Source organism: Pelodiscus sinensis, chromosome 1 (assembly GCF_049634645.1).
Source record: "Pelodiscus sinensis isolate JC-2024 chromosome 1, ASM4963464v1, whole genome shotgun sequence".
NCBI lineage: Eukaryota > Metazoa > Chordata > Testudines > Trionychidae > Pelodiscus > Pelodiscus sinensis.
Genome location: NC_134711.1, coordinates 65280320 through 65299825, shown reverse-complemented (window position 1 = coordinate 65299825; position 19506 = coordinate 65280320). Strand labels below are relative to the sequence as shown.

At 39.8% G+C, this 19506-nt stretch overlaps 1 protein-coding gene and 1 long non-coding RNA gene across 4 annotated transcripts in view; one reads left to right on the top strand and one right to left on the bottom strand.

Moving 5' to 3' along the window:
- LGR5 (leucine rich repeat containing G protein-coupled receptor 5) overlaps nucleotides 1–19506 on the bottom strand; it is a 151702-nt gene that overhangs the window by 27396 nt on the left and 104800 nt on the right. For 2 of the 3 annotated variants that reach the window (XM_006121556.4, XM_006121555.4), the window contains exons 5-8: nucleotides 14775–14990; nucleotides 8711–8782; nucleotides 5025–5093; nucleotides 1833–1904 (exon numbers count right to left, since the gene is read on the bottom strand). In XM_006121556.4, coding sequence (XP_006121618.2) covers nucleotides 1833–1904; nucleotides 5025–5093; nucleotides 8711–8782; nucleotides 14775–14990 — 429 coding nt within the window. The remainder of the gene's footprint in view (nucleotides 1–1832; nucleotides 1905–5024; nucleotides 5094–8710; nucleotides 8783–14774; nucleotides 14991–19506) is intronic. The other variant, XM_075931817.1, reaches the window with a different exon arrangement.
- Nucleotides 1–19506, top strand: part of LOC142829857 (uncharacterized) — an 82510-nt gene that overhangs the window by 37488 nt on the left and 25516 nt on the right. The gene's annotated exons all lie outside the window — the stretch shown is intronic.

Here is a 19506-nt window from a genome sequence, read left to right as displayed (position 1 = left end):
ATAGGTTTTTTTGTGGATTTGGAAGTGATGTAACATAAAGGTATGGGTGAGCAAATAGCAGGATTTCCTATAAATGGGAGCGTCTATAAAAAAGGCCAGAGATCTGCGGCTTTAAAATCGGATTACCAGGCTTTGTGACACTTTTCTGGTACTCTCATTCTGACAGCTCAGAGAACAGAGAACTCCTTTTGTGATGTAATAGATCAGTATTCTCTGGTCCTTACTATCAAGGCAAGTAGCTCTTTTACTTCTTTTATTTCACCTTCTCACAATTTTTATAGTTGCCAATAAAGAACCTTTAAAAAATGTATTTATCTTGGGTCACCAGAAACTCCACAGAAGCGTGTCCTGTAGCCCAGCAGTTTATAAAATGTAGTACAAATAATCCCTAATCAGAGTCTCCAGGCATAGACCATATCACACCAGTGTCTTTGTTCTCACCATACCCCAATATCTTCCAGCACACCTAAGCTCCTGCTCTATTTTCTTCCACCCATTTTCCAGGAGAGCTATCCCAGTCTTTCTTTCAGGGAAGTACCCCTGCTCTTCCCAGAAGGAATTCCCATCACCTCTCTGCTGTGAATACCTTTGCTAGAGGAGTATCCTTCACTCCCCTGGGAACTCTCACATTTCCTTCACATTCAGTGCTCCAGCAATGAGACATCAGCAGGTAAGCTTTTCTGTTGCTCAGCCATTCTTCAGCCTTCTCTGGCACATGGCTCCAGCTTAGAGCTAGCAGACATTATCCTCTTCTTCTGTCTCTCCTGCCTTCTGCTATTCGGAGATGCTAGCCTACAAAGCTCTCTTGCTTCTCTCCTGCCTTCAGCTTTTCCCAGGATGCACCTTCTGTCTCAGGCAATTTTCATTTCCCTCTTCTAACTGACACTTTAGGTCTTATCCTCTCCAAGCCTCTTCTTGTCCCCAGCTGGTCCCTCACCCTCTGAATTAGCCCAGCTGGGAACACCTGGGAACAGGATACCCAATCTCAGTTTCATTTAATGAAACAGCTATCCCTTTTTAAGAAACTAGCAGGTGAAGCTCGTCAGTAACCAGGCAAAGTCATTTTGTTTGGATTACACTTATAGGAAAGTTCAAGAAATTAAATCTGTATAATAGAATTTTTTGTATTAATGTTCTTGCAAAAGGGAAGTAAAAGAACAGTTTTAAATTTGTAGGATTTCAACTTCAAACATTCATTTTACTGAATAATTACCATACATAGTAAATTTGAATCAGAAACTCGTGAAGATGCCGTTACTTTTTCCATAACTCATTCCATAACTACTTTGAATTATTTTGTGATTTGTAACAATACAGATTTTTTTTGCACTAAAATAAGTTAAATAGGCAACATGATTTTAATTTTAGCAAATATTTTTATGAACTCTAATCATAAAAGTCATGACTATTTTCCAATGAAAAACAAAAATAATCATTTAAACCTTTCAGCCAGCATATTCTGGTATAAAAAGTAGTGCATTCAGCTAATTTAAGTGGAAGGGTTGTTTATGCAAAATTTGGTATCTGTAGGTGATTGCAAAGTATGACTTCATTTTGCACAAACAAACAAACTCTTCAAAATATGTAATAGATTGCGGCCTAACTCAAAGGTCAAGGGCTATGGGAAGTTATTCTCTCTCTCCAAATAGTGTGTGAGTACTGAGAGGACTGAATGACCTGGAAGGTAGAGACCTAGTCCACTTACATCTGATACATTGTACATGTAAAATAAGAATGACAGTGTGTTATAAAACCATACAAATATTGTATTTAATTCCACATTGAATATATATATAATACACACACACACAAAGTAAATTTCTGCCACTTACATTGTAATAAGTGATGGATTGCCCACAAAGGCTTGCTCAGGTATTGATTTGATGTTATTACTGTGAAATCCCCTGGAAAGGAAACAGTATTTTATACCATAACAAAAAAGGTGTGACTGTTAAGACCGGTGAGACATTAAAGAACACTTATTATTTTGGGGCTGTTTTCCACAGGGTAACACAGAGATAATACAATTCAGCAAAAACCTCTATAGCTGCAAACATCAGAGTTTTCATCTTTGTAGTCTATGTGGACATCACAACTAGTTGGATTAGGACTGAGTGGAAAGCATTTCTTTCCAATACTTGTCCCACACCATCCGTGTTTCTGAGATAACTTAGATTTATATAAATGTATATGCTGTGTCATGACATCCCAAGCATTAAACCTCCCACACTACATTTTTTATTGAAGTGTTTCAGGAATTAGAAGAACAAGCTGTACAATGTATTTACTGCCTTCTAGGAAGGAGATAAATGCTTTGTCTCGTAATTAATTACTACATTGTACTCATATGAGTAATTTTGCCATTGTTAAAAACAAAAGAAACTAAGGTTTCAAAATGAATAATGATGATTATTGTGTGGGAAACCTGAAACTTTCATTAGTTCAATCATGAACTATGAAAAGGGCTTCTCCAATTAAATTAAAACATTTAGAAGGCCTTGAATTATTCATGGATGCATGCACCCCAGTCATTACTTGTACCAATATCAGATTATAAATTTAAGTGAACCAATTGTCTTGCTTGTATAATTGAGCTAGAAAAATCAAGGTTTTATGTATATGCTCCTTTCTATATACTAGTAACCTCAAATATATCGAGAAGTCTTGTGACACCTTATAGACTAACAGATTTATTGGAGTATAAACTTTTGTGGGCAAAGACGAAAGCCACAGGACTTCTTGTTGTTTATGCAGATTCAGACTAACACGGCTACCCCTATAATTACTCAAAAATAGGTGTCTATGCACAGTTGGGTTGTACGCAACAAAACAAAAACAACCCCACCCCTTAATGCTAAACCAATATACATATACAGACTCTACCAAGCAGGATCCCCTAGCTCAATCCTGTTCTACCTGCATGACAAAAATAGCTAAGAAAATGGCATGACTAGCTCCCAGGGAAAGTACTAGTCTCTCATCAATATATACTTATGTTATTACCTTAATATGCAGGGAGAAACTACAAAGCTACTTTTGAAGCCTCAGTCCTGCACTCATGTGTATATTTACTCCTGTGGGTGGTTCCTTTGATATTAATGGGGCTATTTATGTGCCTAAAATTAAGCCTGTGCATAAATGTTGTAGAACTGAGACCTCAATTTTTGATCTGGTTAGGTGCTGAGCACCTTCTCTGAAGTACTGAGTACCTTCAGCTCCCCTTTAAATCAATGGAGATACCCTATGCTATAGATTACTGAGCTATTGGCTTCCAATTCAACAAAGCACTCAAACACATGCTTTAAATGAATCAGAACTTTGGTGCTATACGATTTCATGCTTCAAACAGGCAGAGACTGAATTTAGAGGACACACTGGCTGAAACCACACACAGTCTGATATTAGGAGATCTGATGCTAAAGAGGCCAAAAATCTGAAAGAAAAAGACGCTACATACAACATATAAAGTAAAACCAGCCAAGAATGACCATGCATGAGAGTTAGCAAAAGTGGTCTCTTATAAAAGATGGTTTCTTCTTTTAAGGTTTGCTCACTACAGAGTAGTTGTGTTCTTTGGTCTCTGTAAGCAATTGCTTGTGACAGGTAGGCCTCTCACATGTGGTCATCAAGGGAGGTTTTACTATAGTTTTTTCAAAATGCTTTCTAAAAAACGGACAATTTCAACTTTTCCATTAACATTTTAGGCCCAGAGAATAAAACATTAAAGGGACACTTTGATCATGAAACCTGTGCCTCAGATTCACAGGACCAGCTATGTTTAGGGCACATCTGGGTATCAGACATCTTTCTGTCTATCCCATCCAGAGGTCAGCGGATGAGATCCCTTTTAGAGCTATTGAACTTTATGCCAAGGGGCCATTATGGCAGCTGGTAATAAGGTTAATTAGTAGTTCATGGCTCCACTGCCTTCTCCCTGGCTATGCTCCCTATGTCAGCACTGGAGAGTTGTCATAGAAGCTGCAATTGTAACCCTACATTACTGGGGGGATTCCCTGAAACTGAAGGATTTTCCAAGCATCTTACTAAATGGGCTTTATTTCTGCTTTGTGTGCAACAGCAGCATGAAGCACTCTTAAAAGTAAGTCTACACTGCAATTTTGGTGTAGGCCTGTGGCAGTCAATTTAGGCTAAGGAGTTTGGGCTCAGAGGCTGTTTAATTATGCAATACATGTTAAGGGCTCAGGCTTGAATCTGGCTCTCTGAAAGATGGGACGTCTATAAAGCAGTTAAACAGTCCCTTACCCCAAGCTTCATGAGCTTGAGTCAGCTGGTATGGGCAAACCAAGGGGTTTTACCTTCAGTATAGACATACCCTTAATGGCCTAGTGAATCTGTGATCATCTATTTTTTCAAAAAAATTCCTTCTGGTGCTACCTACCACCACAGAAAATTCAAACAGAAAGAATGTAAGAAATCCAATTTACTGGTAACTTTCTAGCTATTTGTTTGTTTTGTAATTTAACTGGCTTCCATAATTAATCTAGGCTGGTAAGTTTCACCTTTGATTTTAGTCTGTTTTACAAACCATGTCCACATTTTCAGAATTTTTCCAGTTAACACTGAAAAGAAATTGTTTAAAATACAGTTAAAATGACCCATCCCTGCTCCACAAAATGCTTATGAATAAATAGGAATCCTGCTTCTTTTTCCTAGCCAAGGCATTGCAGCTTTTCAAACAAGTCTCACATTTAGAGCTGAAATAAAATTGATAGTGTCCCTGTTTTCTTACGACACACTGATTTTAAGGATAAAGTTCCAGAAAACAATATTCTTTCAAAAATGCTTTTCAACATGAAAGCGCACTTGTAACAGGTAAAAGTTATCCAAGTTAAATGTTCTAAATGAAATGGTGAAAATTTCTTTTTATATATGTTGTCATGTCTCCTAACTTTTCCAGGATATACGAAGTTTAAAAGTGCATTGATTAAAACCATATGCATTTTCTAAATAAATAAAAACATTGTCGAAAGCATCCTCTCTGTGAGGTAGGGTTCAATACTTACAGTTCTTTTAAGTTTGTGAGTGTCCTAATAGCAATGGGGAACTCATCTAGACGGTTGTAATTTAAATCTCTGCATAAAAATATAGATAATATTTTTTAGGTTATACACTTTTTAAGGGACAACACAGAATTTGCTGGGATTTCTAAGGAAGTATCATCTTCCATACATTAAATAAAGAGGTCCAAAGGCTAGGTGAATCCTCAAAACCTGATGCTTTCTAATAAACTTCAACCAGTGCAGATCATCATTTTTATTTTTGATCACTGTGCTATTTTAAATTCTATGTTATTGATTTGGAAATGAGAAATCATGGACATTTATAAATGTTAATATAAGTCACCCCCTATTTTCTGAAATCCCTTCTTTGCCATCCGTTTGTAAGCATGAAAGGAAAAATCTATTATTACTTACAGAAAATTTTACAACTTATAAATAGAAATATTCTGGAAATTTTTCATCTTCAAACTGATTTATGAAATAATGTCATTTATTATTATATGTCATTATTGAGGTTCAGTTTACCTCTTTTCCAACTCCCATCTCTATCATCTTTTAATTTTCTTTTCTGACCTGTTTCTTGGCACAGTATTTGAGAAAAAGACAGATAAATATTCAGGAACAGTAAAGGAGAAATGTCAGAGGAAAAAATAGTAGTTAGGTGCCCTCAATGAAGTCAATGGCAAAACTTCCAGTGATTTCAGTAGGGCCAGAATTTCACCTGTTCTGAGGTTTTAAGATTGCAGTAAGGTTGACACTACAATATGGAATAAAGGAGAAAGTACAACAACTCCTCACTACACAGAAGCCTAAATATTTTGTGTTTAGGTTAGCAATCTGGGATTCCATTGTAGCAACTGCTAGTTAGTGCGAAATTTCCTCATTTCAGCAAGTTCACTAGCCACTTGGCAAGCATGCACGTCATCTGAGACTAGAGTAGGGTTGCTAGGCATCTGGTTTTCAATCAGAATGCCTGGTTGAAAAGGAACCCTAGAGCAGTGGTCTCCAACCTTTTGGGGCTGCTGGGTGCCTGGGGGCAGGGCCGCGCATGTGCCGTGTGCTCGGGGTAGGGCTGCTCTTGTGCTGTGCGCCCGGGGGCAGCACCGTGCATGCACCATGCACCCAGGGCAGGGGCTGCGCATACACCGGGCACCCAGGGCCTGGGGCGCAAGAATGGCTTGGGCCGGCCCTGGTCACTTGGCGGGCGCACATAAATGCCCCGGTGGGTGCCAGGGCGCCCGCAGGCACCGCGTTGGGGACCACTGCCCTAGAGGCTCCAGTTAGCACTGCCGACAAGCTGCTAGAAGTCCTGTCAGAGATGCAGTGGTGCTAAGGCGGGCTTCCTGCCTGCCCTCTGGCTTTATGTGGCTCTCACAAGTGGCCAGCCTGGCCAGCTCTTATATATACAGGAGTGGCCATTGGGGCTTCACTCCCCGAGCTCCAGTTCCACGCTCCCATTGATGGGAACTGCGGCCAATGGGAACTGCAGGGGCAATGCCTGGCCCCTCTAGCATGTTGCCACTTCTGGGAGCCATGTGGAGCCAGTCCAGGGAGGAAACCTGCCTTAGCCCTGATGTGCCACTGACTGGGAGCTGCCTGAGATAAATGTCGCCTACCAGTAGCCTACATGCTGAACCCCCTCCTGCAGCCCAACTCCCTGCCCTAGGTTGAAACCTTTTCCGGTACCCTAACTCCAGCACAGAGCATGCACCCCAGAAACCCCCTCTGCGTGCCAAGACCCAGACCAGTCCTGAATCTCCCCGCTCCTGCACCCCAACCCCTGATCCCTGGCTCTGCCCCAGAGCCCATATCCTCTACCACACCTCAACCCCTGCTTTGTAAAGAATATATGTTTAATCATATAAATACAAAATAATTTGACTAAATTAAATAGAAACAATTATTCACAATTGACTTTTGAACAAAATATCATCATCCTTAGTAAAATGGGCAGGAAACTGCTGTCTGTAGTCAATAAGGCTTTTCTTCCTGTTTGTAAATCCCTTCAGGCCCTGTGCTTTGATTACATAGATAATGAGCATTTGTAATTTGGTTTGGCCCGCTAGTTGAGCCGGAGCTGCTGATACTGGGAAGAGGAGGATAACCCTCTGATGCCCAGTGCAGCCCAACATACCTTGACGCATACCAAAACAGCCTTTCTATTGATGGTCCTGCCAACCAGTTTTTCCTCCCTTACCTTCCAAGTTCAGAATCTTATTGTCAGGACTCCTGACAACAGAATACTCAAGTTCTAGTAGAGACTAGTTTATGTAATCAAAATTAAAATCCCTAATACTAGTGCAACTGGAAAAAAAGTGAGCACTGCATGTTTTTATGGGTTAGAAAGCAAACCACCACTAGGTTCTGAGGAGGGCTTATGCTTGTATGACAATGGTGGCGGCGGCCTGTGATATACATGAGGTTGGATCTCTCCAACTGTGGGTCAGGATCCCATAGTTGGCTGTGACCCCTTTTTTAATGGCTTCAGTCCCCTCTCCTGGTTCATGTAATTTTTTTTTGTCAGAAGGGGATTGTGGTGCAATGAAGGCAGAGGACCCTTGGACTAGATGATCTATTGGTCCCTGTGGCATGAAACTATGACATGTGTATCAGTAACAATTATAGGGTTGCCAGATGGTTTCAACAAAAATACCGGACACACTTGACATTACCTCACAATCTACATTACATCTTATTTAGAAAATACCGGACATTTATATTTCCTCATTTATATTTTCTCAATTTGCTTCCCGAACAGAAAGCTCAAATACTGGACTGTCCGGTACAAAACTGGACATCCGGCAACCCTAGCAACAAAGCATATGAGTTTCTTGAAGTGCCTTGGTTGATTATGATCCATGGAGAGGATTTACTTGGTTGTAGTACAGGAAAGGGAGGGGAATAGATATGCAAGCATTAATGTCCCTCAGGTAAGGGTTCCAATACCAAATACAGGTGGTGTTATTTGTGTATGTCTGGGGCAAATTACTTTTCTTTAATCTTCAGAGTTGTTTTCCTGTTGTTTTCCCATAATTGTTTTCACATGCTATTCAGGGAAGCCTTAGTTTTATTGTGTTCACCTCCTACACTTTACTGAACTATTGTGAGAGCTGAGATAATTTATCCCTTTTAGAGAAACTTTTCAAGTGAATTTTTTAAAGCAATTGGATCAATTTTTAAAAGAAGAACATATTTGTAAATTATGCTATCTGGAGCTTTTCTTTTGTTCAAGAGGTCAAAGGATTTGAATGCTACTGCAACCACAAAATGCAAAATGTCATAATGCATTCTGCAAACTTAAAAGCTATTGGGTTACAACGATTATCCTTAACCTCTATTGTAATTAGCTTTTCAGACTAAAGATAAATGAACAAATAGTACTACCCAGGCAGGAATAACCATACCTGAATGGTCACTTGTTGTTCTGTGCTGGTAAAGTTTAAAAACATCATTATATAATCTATTAATATATGTTGCCTAGTTAAAAAGCAGTGTAGTTTCATAACTGAAAAATAGGGTCACTGTACACAATCATGGAGTAATACAGTCATTGTAAACAATCACCCAGGGCCTGTAGCAATTAAGCAAGCCAAAAAGCATGTTTGGCTTTTAGGGTATTTTTATTCTTTCAGAATATTAATGAAAACACTGGGGAAAAAAAAAGGGAAACAAATAAGAGGTCAACTCACAAAGTCTCTAGGCTGTGGAGCCCATCAAAGCATTTCTTTCCCAGGGAGTAGATTCTATTGTTATGGAGATGCCTGCAGGGGAACATTAAGAGCACAGTCAGGAAAGCACACTGCACACAGTGGAGTTAAGCAAAACATTTTGATGGATAAATCAAAAGAAACGTATTTTCAGGCATGCACTGATTATATGCAAGCCATGCTTTTTGCAAGAGCATGTATAGGAGGCATTTCCCTCACCTCAAACCCCCCATCTCCCACACTTCAAGCCTTTGATTTGGTTCCATACAAGGATTTTGTGTTTAAACGGCAGAGATTGTGATTCTTTTCATTTAATGTATTTGTTTTCTTTCTTTAATTGACTTCACTGATGCTCTAGCTTGATTTCCTTTTAATTAAACTAGAATAATCAATAATTAATTTCTATTGGTATGTTATGTAATTCGCAGGATTTTCTGTTTGACTGTTTTGGGGTAGCCGTGTTAGTCTGTAACTTTAAAAACAACGAGTGGTCCTGTGGCAACTTAGGGCCCGGTCTACACTAGGACTTTATTTCAAAATTACCCCCCTAAGGTTGAATTTATAAGCAGAGCATCCACACTACCAAACCTGCTATTTTGAAATAACAGGCCACAGAATTTGAAATCTATACTCCTGCTTTTCATTAAGAATAATGCTAATTCCAAAATAATTATTTTGAAATAATGGTATTGTGGATGCTCCGGGGCCATTATTTCAAAACTAACCAATTAGCCCATCATAAGATGGGATTTTCAGGTCTCTCCTCCACGTCAGTCTTCTCTCCTGAGCCTCCGGTCTCTCACTCCACGTCTCTTTCTCTCTTCTCCTCCTACAAGCGGCCTTTTGGTCTCCCTGTGGCAGACCACGTGAGCGGTGCATAAGTCAGCCAAGTGCCACGGCGGGAGGCGAAGGGGGCGCGAAGGGGGGCAGGGCGGTGACGTACATGGCTAGGCCCCACCCCTTGGCCGTGTACATCACCGCCCCGCCCCCCTTTGCCTCCCGCCGTGGCGCTCGGCTGACTTATGCGCCGCTCAGCCAGTCCGCCGCAGGGGAGCAAGCGATGCAAATGGCCGTTTGGGCCCCCTGTTCTGCATGGGGACCGCGGAGCCCAAACAGCCGCTTGCACCGCTTGCTCCCCTGCCTGGCTGAATGGTGCAGAAGTCAGCCGAGCGCCACGGCGAGAGGCGAAGGATGTGACTCAGGCAACAGCGCCGCCCAGAGGGAACAGCCAGCATTTTAGCGTTACGGAGTCACAGACATTGGGCTACTATAAATATGGTAATTTGAACTAATTACTCCCCAGTGCTTCCTGGGGATCTCAGGCCATGGTAGTGTGTCCACGTTAATGAAGCCTGCCTCGGACTCATTTTGAGGCTTTTGTGGTGTGAACATGGTAGTTCGAATTTGTTAAATAGGGAGTTATTAAGTTGAATTTAGTAATTTTGAAATACTTTTCTAGTGTAGACATGACCTTAGAGACTAACAAACATACATATACAGTATTATCAAGCTCATCTGTGGTAGTGAGTGTTGCCTCTAAGGTGCCACAGGACTACTTGTTCTTTTTGTAGTGTCTGCCTTGAAACAAAACTGCAGATCTGAAAGTTTGGGACATTCAAAATTTGGCTTCATATTTTGCCGCTTACAACTATTTCTAAATTTTTAGATCTTAATAGATAAATTGCTCCGTGATGTTTATTAACGTGTATGGATTAACCTGGTGCATTTTTTTTTTAAGAAAATGCCTTCCATCTGACCTCTCTTTTCAATTTTACACGTTTCACTCGTCCCTTAAGGATAAGATAAATTGTGGGAGTTGCACATAAAAGAAGAGAATGTCTATGAATATGAGAGACAGACACTATTCTTATTTATGTTGTTGCTTTATCCAAAAGTATTTTAGTTATCACAAGCTTTCAATAAATGTTTCAGAACCTATAAAAACTGTATTCAGCTATTTATAGACTAACTAAAAGATAGAGATTTTTTGTATTGTACAAAAACATTTTTTGTACCACTTTAGGAAGAAAGTTTAATCATTAGGCTCTCAAATGCTAGATTGACCTTTTAGGATGTAGACAGTATGAAGAATTTGCCCCCAAACTCCCAATTAGCTTTACATCTTTAATGACTACAGGTCCAATCCTGCTCCCACTGAAGCTAATGTGAGTTTTCCTATTGACTTATGATTTGCAGCGCTGTAGATAGGGTATCAAAACATGTGGACAGAACCATACTAGGTGGTTTGGAGAGCCTGGAACAGTAGGTGTTGCCAATAGTTAGGGATGATTGAATACTAATAACTCTAAAGTCTTACAACCAGAAACAGGGATAATTAGCAGATGCAAAATGATGGGACCTAGTCAAGGAGCAGCACCTATTGCAGCAAGTGAAACTTATTTTTATGTTGTCTTACAACTGTCCTAAAATTTCAGCTGGGAAGTGGAGAAATTACTTTGGAGAACTGGAGCATGAGAGAATCTCTACCTTAACAAGTGATTGAGAACATGATGAAAATAATTGAGGGATATAGAAGTTAGGCCAAATAACAAATACCCATTCTCTTAAAGGTTAAAATCTCATACTGAAACTCAATCTGTACCCACACAGACTGCCCATGAGGCAGTAAATGGTAGTGTTTCTGAAAATGTTCCGAGGAATCGCTCTTAGAAACACATTAATTGGCTGCTCCGGTTTGTTTATTTACTGGCACTGCAGCCACAGAGCCTTGTGGCTCCCATTAGCTCCGTTTCATCCTTTGCAACCAAGGGGAGCCCCGGGAAGTGGCGTGGGTCAGGGCTCCCCTTGGCTGCAAAGGACGTAACGGAGCCAATGGGAGCCGCAGGGCTCCGTGGCTGCAGTGCCGGTAAATACACAAATGGGGGCAGCCAATTAATGTGTTTCTGAGAGTGATTCCGTGGAACACTTTCAGAAACACTGGTAAATGGAATTCCTTCTGCTTACCCTTCTACCTTGTACAAGTGTACGGCTCATATTTTGAACTTGCTAGAGATGAAGGATCATCTTATATGGTTGTGACACTCCAACACCCTGTATTAGGCACAATGGCATGATTATTATATGATTGTGACATAATAATGATACATTTTGTAGATGTGTCAAGTGAGGTAGCAATGGAAAAATAAAAGTTTACTCGGTATGATTATTTGATTTATATGTATATATCCATTTTTGTATCTGGAGTTTCTGAATATTAACTATGTAAAGTGCCTGCATCTAGGTAACACCCACAAAATGTTAGTCAGGCCCGCACTTCATGAATGGTCTATTAAAGTTGAATGGCCCATCAAAAAAAGCAGTGGGCTATGGAAATGGCTTAACCTGTCCTGGTGAAGCTTCATTCAGCCTATGGATAATGGCTGCCATGACTCATTGGTGCACATAGGGGCATGACTAGATCACATGATACTGAACTATCTTTTGGTATGTGCATTTTCCCACAAACTGGGCTAGGAATTTGGCTTGGAACAAAGGGTTTCCCGCCATATGGAATAAGCTATAAAAGGGGGAAATGACATCACCCAGAAGTCTCACTCCCCACACGACAGAATGCCTGGTAACACAGACAGAATGGGGGGGAAGTGCTGGTCTCTGGTGGGGAAAAAAGAATTCCTCTCTGTGTATGGAAGGTTGGTGAACTGTTTATTCTATCTAATAGAGTAAGACATTGCTCAATATAAATCCTAACTTAGATTTCATTTTTGTTTAGCTTCCTAGGTAATCTGCTTTGATCTGTACAGTCACTACTTACAATCATTTAAAATCTATCTTTCTGTAGTATTCTGTAGTAATAAATCTGCTTTATATTTTTTACCTAAAACAGTGTGGTTTGCTTGAAGTGCATGGAGAATCCACTCAGGAAGAGGGGCTGAGGCACTGTCTTCTCCACATCAGTATAGGGGCAGACTGGGTAATAAATGTATATTGGTCAGACATTTGACTGGGGAAAGACAGTACAGCTCTGGTGTCCTAGGCCATGGAGTTGGAGAGGGAGGCATCTCATTGGAGGCACTCCATTGCCATTTCATGAGTAGAGGAGAAGAAGTTTTCATGTAACTGCAGCTGGGTGTGTCCCTTCCTGTGAGTGTCTGTGTGAGTACATCGCCTGGAGACAACTGTAGCTTGTCACAGCATCATAGGATGAGAGAGAGCCCAGACTGGTGAGATAGAGGGCCAAGTAATACCCCAGTTCCAGGTTGTACCCTGAAACTGGCAGACTGGTCGCCTATAATAAATAGTGCTGAAGTAATCTGATCATAGGCTCCGTCTAGACGACATGGTTCCTTTGACAGAGCCATGTAAAATAGTTTATTCAGCATAGTCAAATCCCCACTTCTTTGACTATGCTGAATAAACTATTTTACATGGCTCAGTCAACGGAGCCATGTAGTCTAGACGTACCCATAGTGTCCTAAAGGCTTGTATCATGAGGATCAGATCAGTGTGTTAAGAGTATGTTAAAATATATTTGTCATCTTACATGCAATGGTTTCATGATGTCTACAAACCAGGAATGTCTTTAATAATGACCATGTTTCAGTATATCTTGAAATAATTCCTGAATAATTTTTCTAATAATAGTGCAGAAGTTTTTTTCAGTTTGAGATAGTTCCAGGAGATCCGAAGATGGTTCTTCACACACTGGAATTTCTTCCAGGATTTTCAGTGAATTTTGCATCTGTTTTGTTTAGTAATATTGGTAGAAGAACATATCTACTGATAACTCTGCATATACTGTCTGTGAAGGGAACTTTCACATCTCATACTTACTAGCATTTTAGCCTTCCAGTCCTTTGTTTAGCAGATTTTAGTTATTTTCCTTTTTCACCCACAGCCTCATGTTGTCAATATGGTTTTACAGTCTTAAGTAAAAATGTGTACACATTTCAACAGCTTCCCAGAACTATGATTTTATAAACAATATCTAAAGGTACGTCTACAGTGCACTCTTAGGGTATGTCTACACTAGCCTCCTAGTTTGATCTAGGGAGGCTAATGAGGGCGACCAAAATTGCAAATGAAGCTTGGGATTTAAATATCCTGTGCCTCATTAGCATGTTCCCGGTCAGTTGCCATTTTAGAAATTGACTAGCCCGAAGTAACGGCCTGCGTCTACACGCGGCAGTGAAATGGGATTCCGAATTAAAGCCCTAAATCGAATTAGCTGGTAAACTACATTGCAGGAGGAATACCAGCTAATTCGATTTAGTGCTTTAATTCAGAATCCTGTTTCACTGCCGCGTGTAGACGCAGGCCGTTACTTCAGGCTAGTCAATTTCTAAAATGGCGACCAGCTGGGAACATGCTAATGAAGCGCGGGATATTTAAATCCCACGCTTCATTTGCAATTTTGGTCACCCTCATTAGCCTTCCTAGATTGAACTAGGGGGCTAGTGTAGACAGACCCTTATTTCAGGTCGGACCCCGTGCCGCGAGGCGTACAGCTAGTTTGGATAGGAAGCCTAATCCAAACTAGCTAGTCCGTGCCGCGTGTAGCCGCGCGGCACGGGGTCCGATCTAGCCGGCATTTAAAAATGGCGCCGGCCGGCTTTATGCAAATGAAGCCCGGGAAATTCAAATCCCGGGCTTCATTTGCAACTCCGTATGACTACATTACCCCCCTAGTTCGAACTAGGGGGGTAGTGTAGACATACCCTAAGATACAAAATTCAAGTTTTTTCAACTTATCTCTTCACTGACATTTTGAAGAGAAGTTTATTTGCCATTAATTCTCTGAATCATTATAAATAAACCTATATGAAAGCCAAATCTTTACATTATGTGGAGTAGAAAAATCATTTAGTAAAGTTGCGAAAGTTATAGCTTTAAACACAGTGCAATAATAAAAGGCAAATTTCAGGTTTATAACCCAACCTGAAGGTTTACAGATCATTTCATATTTTTGGGCAGTCTAGTTATTAAATATCTCGTACAAGGCTTAATTTGGACATTGCATCTTGAAATAATTTAGTACAAAGAGGCCAAGATCTTTCAAAACAATTTTTTTTAAATCAATAAAACTTACAGAACTACCAGACTGGAGAGGTTTCCAAAAGCATAGTCTGGTATGTGATGTATTTTGTTCAATGCCAATGTCATTGCTTGAAGTGCTGGTAAACTCTGAAAAGCCTGCACAGGAATTTCTGTCAAAGAGTTGTCATCCAGCCACAAGTGTCTAAGCGAGACCAAGCCACTGAAGCAGTTGGGTGGCACGTAGTTGATGTGGTTGGCATCCAGGCGTCTAAAAACCCAGAAATGTAGAATATTGATCTTGAGAAACATGTAAGGAATTGACACAATAGACCTAACAGGATATTGTCAAGTACACTGTACTTCAAAGGGGAAACTAAGGGAAAAGGTCATTGCATCCCTTGTTGCTGCTCTGGAGATAACCACACTTCCTTCTATTTTACATTCTGGTCCTTGAGTCCCCACCCTATGCTCAATATTATTCTAGTCAATATCTAAACCAGATTCACTTTGAAGCCTTCAGTGTGACCCTTCTATGGATTGAAGGGGTCATTTTTGAATGGTTCACAACACTCCTCCATGGGCTGAGCAATTTTCCCTTAGCTCTGAGTCACTTTAAGGGGTTAAAAGTAGGTAAGAAGTTCCTTATTTTTATATCTCTAGGTCATGGGATTGTTTTCATGCAACTGAAAGAAGTGTTTGTCTCTCCATAGTTTCAGTATCACCTTAAAATCCTGAAAAGTAAATTTACTTCTGACTAATTGTATCTATTACACTTTGTGAAATATTGGTTGTTCCTGCAGTTCTACTGAAGGCTCAAGTTAATGTGTCATTTTGGGGAAGAGACAAATTCATTTTATTTTGCACTAGCATTACCAATGAACTGGTTTCATCTGCAGAAAAAGGCAGAAGCAGTTTGGTTGCGGCAGCACTAACACAAGGAGAACAACTGTACAATAGACTACATGTTTTTCTTTGGACTCTAATGGCCTCATTGTGATCATACGCTGGTGTAAGGCAGGAATAATCAATGCAGTTTCAAGGGTGTAAATACATCAGAGATAGAATCAGGCCCTTTATAATCAATGGTTTAAAATTACTTCTGTTTCTTTTTCTTGACACAGCCCAATTGAAAGAACACATCGATTTTCTGAAATGTCAGGAAACATATATGTGATCTATATGCATATATCATAACTTTTCTATGTTTCTACTTGCTTCAAATCCATTTTAGTGACTTTGCACACTTGTTTGCACTACAAAAGTAATTATTTAGCACAGTTTACAGGATGTTATTAAAAGGACGTGGAAGTGAATTTTCAAAAGCATGTTTGAAAACATTACACAACACACAGATGCACCCTGAGTGTAAGGAGATAATCCTTCAAAACCCAAACTGGGTCCTTTGAGAGAAGAAGAATGAATATTCTTTTTGGTAGGCATACTAATCTCTTTATTCAGAGCTGTTTCCACACACAGTCATGTAAAATATTTGGTCCATTCTGTCTCCTACTCCATACTACATCTACCTACTGCATTAGAACCAATAATGAATTCTAAGGCGCCAGATTGGCAAATAACTGAGACAAGGTCAGTTGGAACAAATTTATAAAGTTCAGTGTCAAAGCTCTTGTTCAATTACATTTTCACTATAATAACTGACATGGCAAGGGTCTGTCAACAATGGGTGAGGTTGGAAATGTTTAGTAATACTCATGCTGTGCCTCCCCGACTCTCTGAGCAACAACATACTTTGCCTGTGTTTTCAAATAAGGTATAATTGGAGTGAATAGATTATGTTTCTTTGTGTTTGGTTAGAAGTAAATTTCTTGTCTGCATGATGTCTGTATGTAAACTAAGGAGTTGTAGTTGCAATAGTTTGACAGTTACACTGATTACAGAATGGAGGCTTTATTCAATTCGAATGTGTTACGGTATTGCAATTAACATCTTGTCTCATGTGGGGTCTTTGGTTGCAGCTCCAACTCATGTGTTGACTCCAAAAGGGCTATACACACAAGGGCTGAAGGATAGGGCAAGTTGTTGTAGGTAGAGGGTATTTAGGTATAGTTGTTAGGTATAGGGAGTTTTAGATGATACAGAAACTATGGGTGAAATCCTGGCTGCACTGATATTAATCGAGTATTTTCAATGATTTCAGTGGGATCAGGATTTCATCCTCCACATATTTTATAAAAAATTTAGAAATTGAGTTAGTTGAAATAATAAATACCCAAATTTAAATGTTATTGTCCTCTACATGTCTCTGTATGCAGTCATAAGTAATGGTGGCCGGAAGCTAAGAGAATTATTGTTTCAATATAACTTTATGGCAAAGAAAGAAACTACTCTGGCTTGTATTATACAGTATGTAATGTAGTTGCAGTTCCTAGTGTTCTTGAAATGTATGACCACATTTTCTTCTTTGTTATCTATCTACTTTTTAAAAAAACCCTGAGCATCATTTTCCTACTTGCAGATAATAAAACATTTTATTAGTGGTTATGTTTCCTGGATTAATATAAATATTCTATGCTGAGATATAAAACAAAAAAAATAATTTCAGTCAATTTTTTACTTGTGTGGATCAAGTTTTGGTACTTTCAGAATTAAACCCATTAACTCACAAACATGATTTTACTTATAATTTAAAATATATAGTTAATATTAGTCAGTTTAAAAATTCTATTATATTAAAAAAAAAACAATTTAGAGATACAAAAATTACTTGATCTCCTCTGATAGGCAGCCTATAAAATGACATCCAGCATATTTATCATGACTTTGTGAATGCTTAAATTATGCAGGTTGTAGTCCAATACAGTCATTTGTAACATAGTGTGTATGCTCTGATCATATGTTTTGCAGTTCATGAAAAGATAGTATTCATGCAAAATTGTAAAAGTTGATAAAATAAATGGGATGACTCTTATGTTTAGAAATAAAACACTAATTTCTTCCATAAATACTACTGGTACTCTGGACAACAGTCAGCATATACAGGGTCTGGACATGGGCATAGTTTTACTGCTATTTTTGGGGGAGGCAGTTCCAGTCAGACCAATGGGGTCATATTTGGGGGGTAAGGGAAGCAAATTCCATGCTTGTCCAAGAATTGTTGTTGCTGGGGCAATGCCCTTTGTTCCCCCATACTATGCCCATGTATCTGGGACAAGATCAGACTGCTCTATCACTATGGTTAATGTTGTATTTCCACGTCTGTTTAAAAGATGGCCTTTCTAAGTCCTCTAAGTAAGATAAACATGCTTAGTTGGATTCCTTTGAAAATTGGCATGCCTCAGAAGAGTACAATTTAGGGGTAATGACCCAAATTTTAGGTAATTTGAGATAGGGTTTGTGGAGTTACAAACTCCCTCAAAAATAGCCATTTTCAGAAAAGCTTTAAGGTGAGTTTTTTGTTCTGTTTTTTGCTTTGCATAGAGCTAGAGATTAAATTATGGATGTGATGTGGGTCAAAATAGTCTAATTCTATAAAACGTTATTCAAGGTAATGCATGGAACTCATAAATCTTTGGGAGACCTAAAATCAGAACAGTATTCAAGAAAATGTACCATTTTTTCAATGCACAAGTGTCAATACAGACAAATGGCTAGAGCGGGTTCCTATTCCTAATAGTCTATATGCTTTAAACTTCAACTCTTTTAAGTACTCTAAACGGGTACTTGAACTGCTTTGGAATCTCGTGTGACTCATAGGTTATAGCATATCATTAATGATCCAACTTTAGAGTCATTTGATCAAGGTGTTCCTGAGGTACAGTCCCCTACCCCAAAAGAGTTTCCTTCTGCTGCCTTGTATTGTTCCATTGAGAGCTACTAATGACTGGAGAAATCAAAGACCTTAGTAAGATTGATGATTGTGAGTTCACCCTTCAATTAACACAAATAAGGATAAATGAATCACAAGCCCCCACCTAAGACAAAAGGCATTTGGGGCTGAGTGATGGGATGCCCCCTCCCACTCTCCTCATATGACCTGTGTTCAGGAGGGCTTGTCCTTTTGGATGGGCCTGAGGCTCTTTCCCTGCCCCTCATGAGAGCTGGGATCGGGGGAATTCCTGCACATAGGGTGAGGAGTTGGGAACCGATGTACCTAGCAAATTCACGGCCCATTTTGGTCTATTTCACAGTTACAGGATTTTAAAAATCATAAATTTAATGACTGCATCATTTAAATTTTAAATTCCATGATGTTGTAATTATAGGGATCCTGACCCAAATAGGAGTTGTAAGGGGGGGGGGGGGTTGCAGTACTGTAATCTTTACTTCGGCACTGCTGCAGGCAGCAGCAATATCTTCAGAGATGAGCAGCTGGGGAGCAGTGGCTGCTGGCTGAGAGCCACCAGGTGCGATGGTACAATATTGCCACCCTTATTTTTGCGCTGTTGTTGGCGCCTGGAACACTGCTGCTCTCTAGCTGCCCAGCTCTGAAGACAGCACAGAAGTAAAGGGGGGCAATATTGCAACTCCCTAAAATAACTTTGCAACCTCCTTGCAACCCCCTTTTGGGTCAGGACCCCCAATTTGAGAAATTCTGGTCTCCCCTGTGAAATCTGTATAGCATAGGGTAAAACACACAAAAGACCAGATTTAACAACGGGAGACCAAATTTCATGATCCGTGATATATTTTTTGTGGCTGTGAATTTTGTAGGGCACGATGCATACCTCAGGCTCTAAAATCAGTCAGAGCAGGAAAGGGAACACTCACTGAAATGAATGGCATGATTCGCAGGTCACAGAACTACTGTTTCAGGCTGCAGTCAT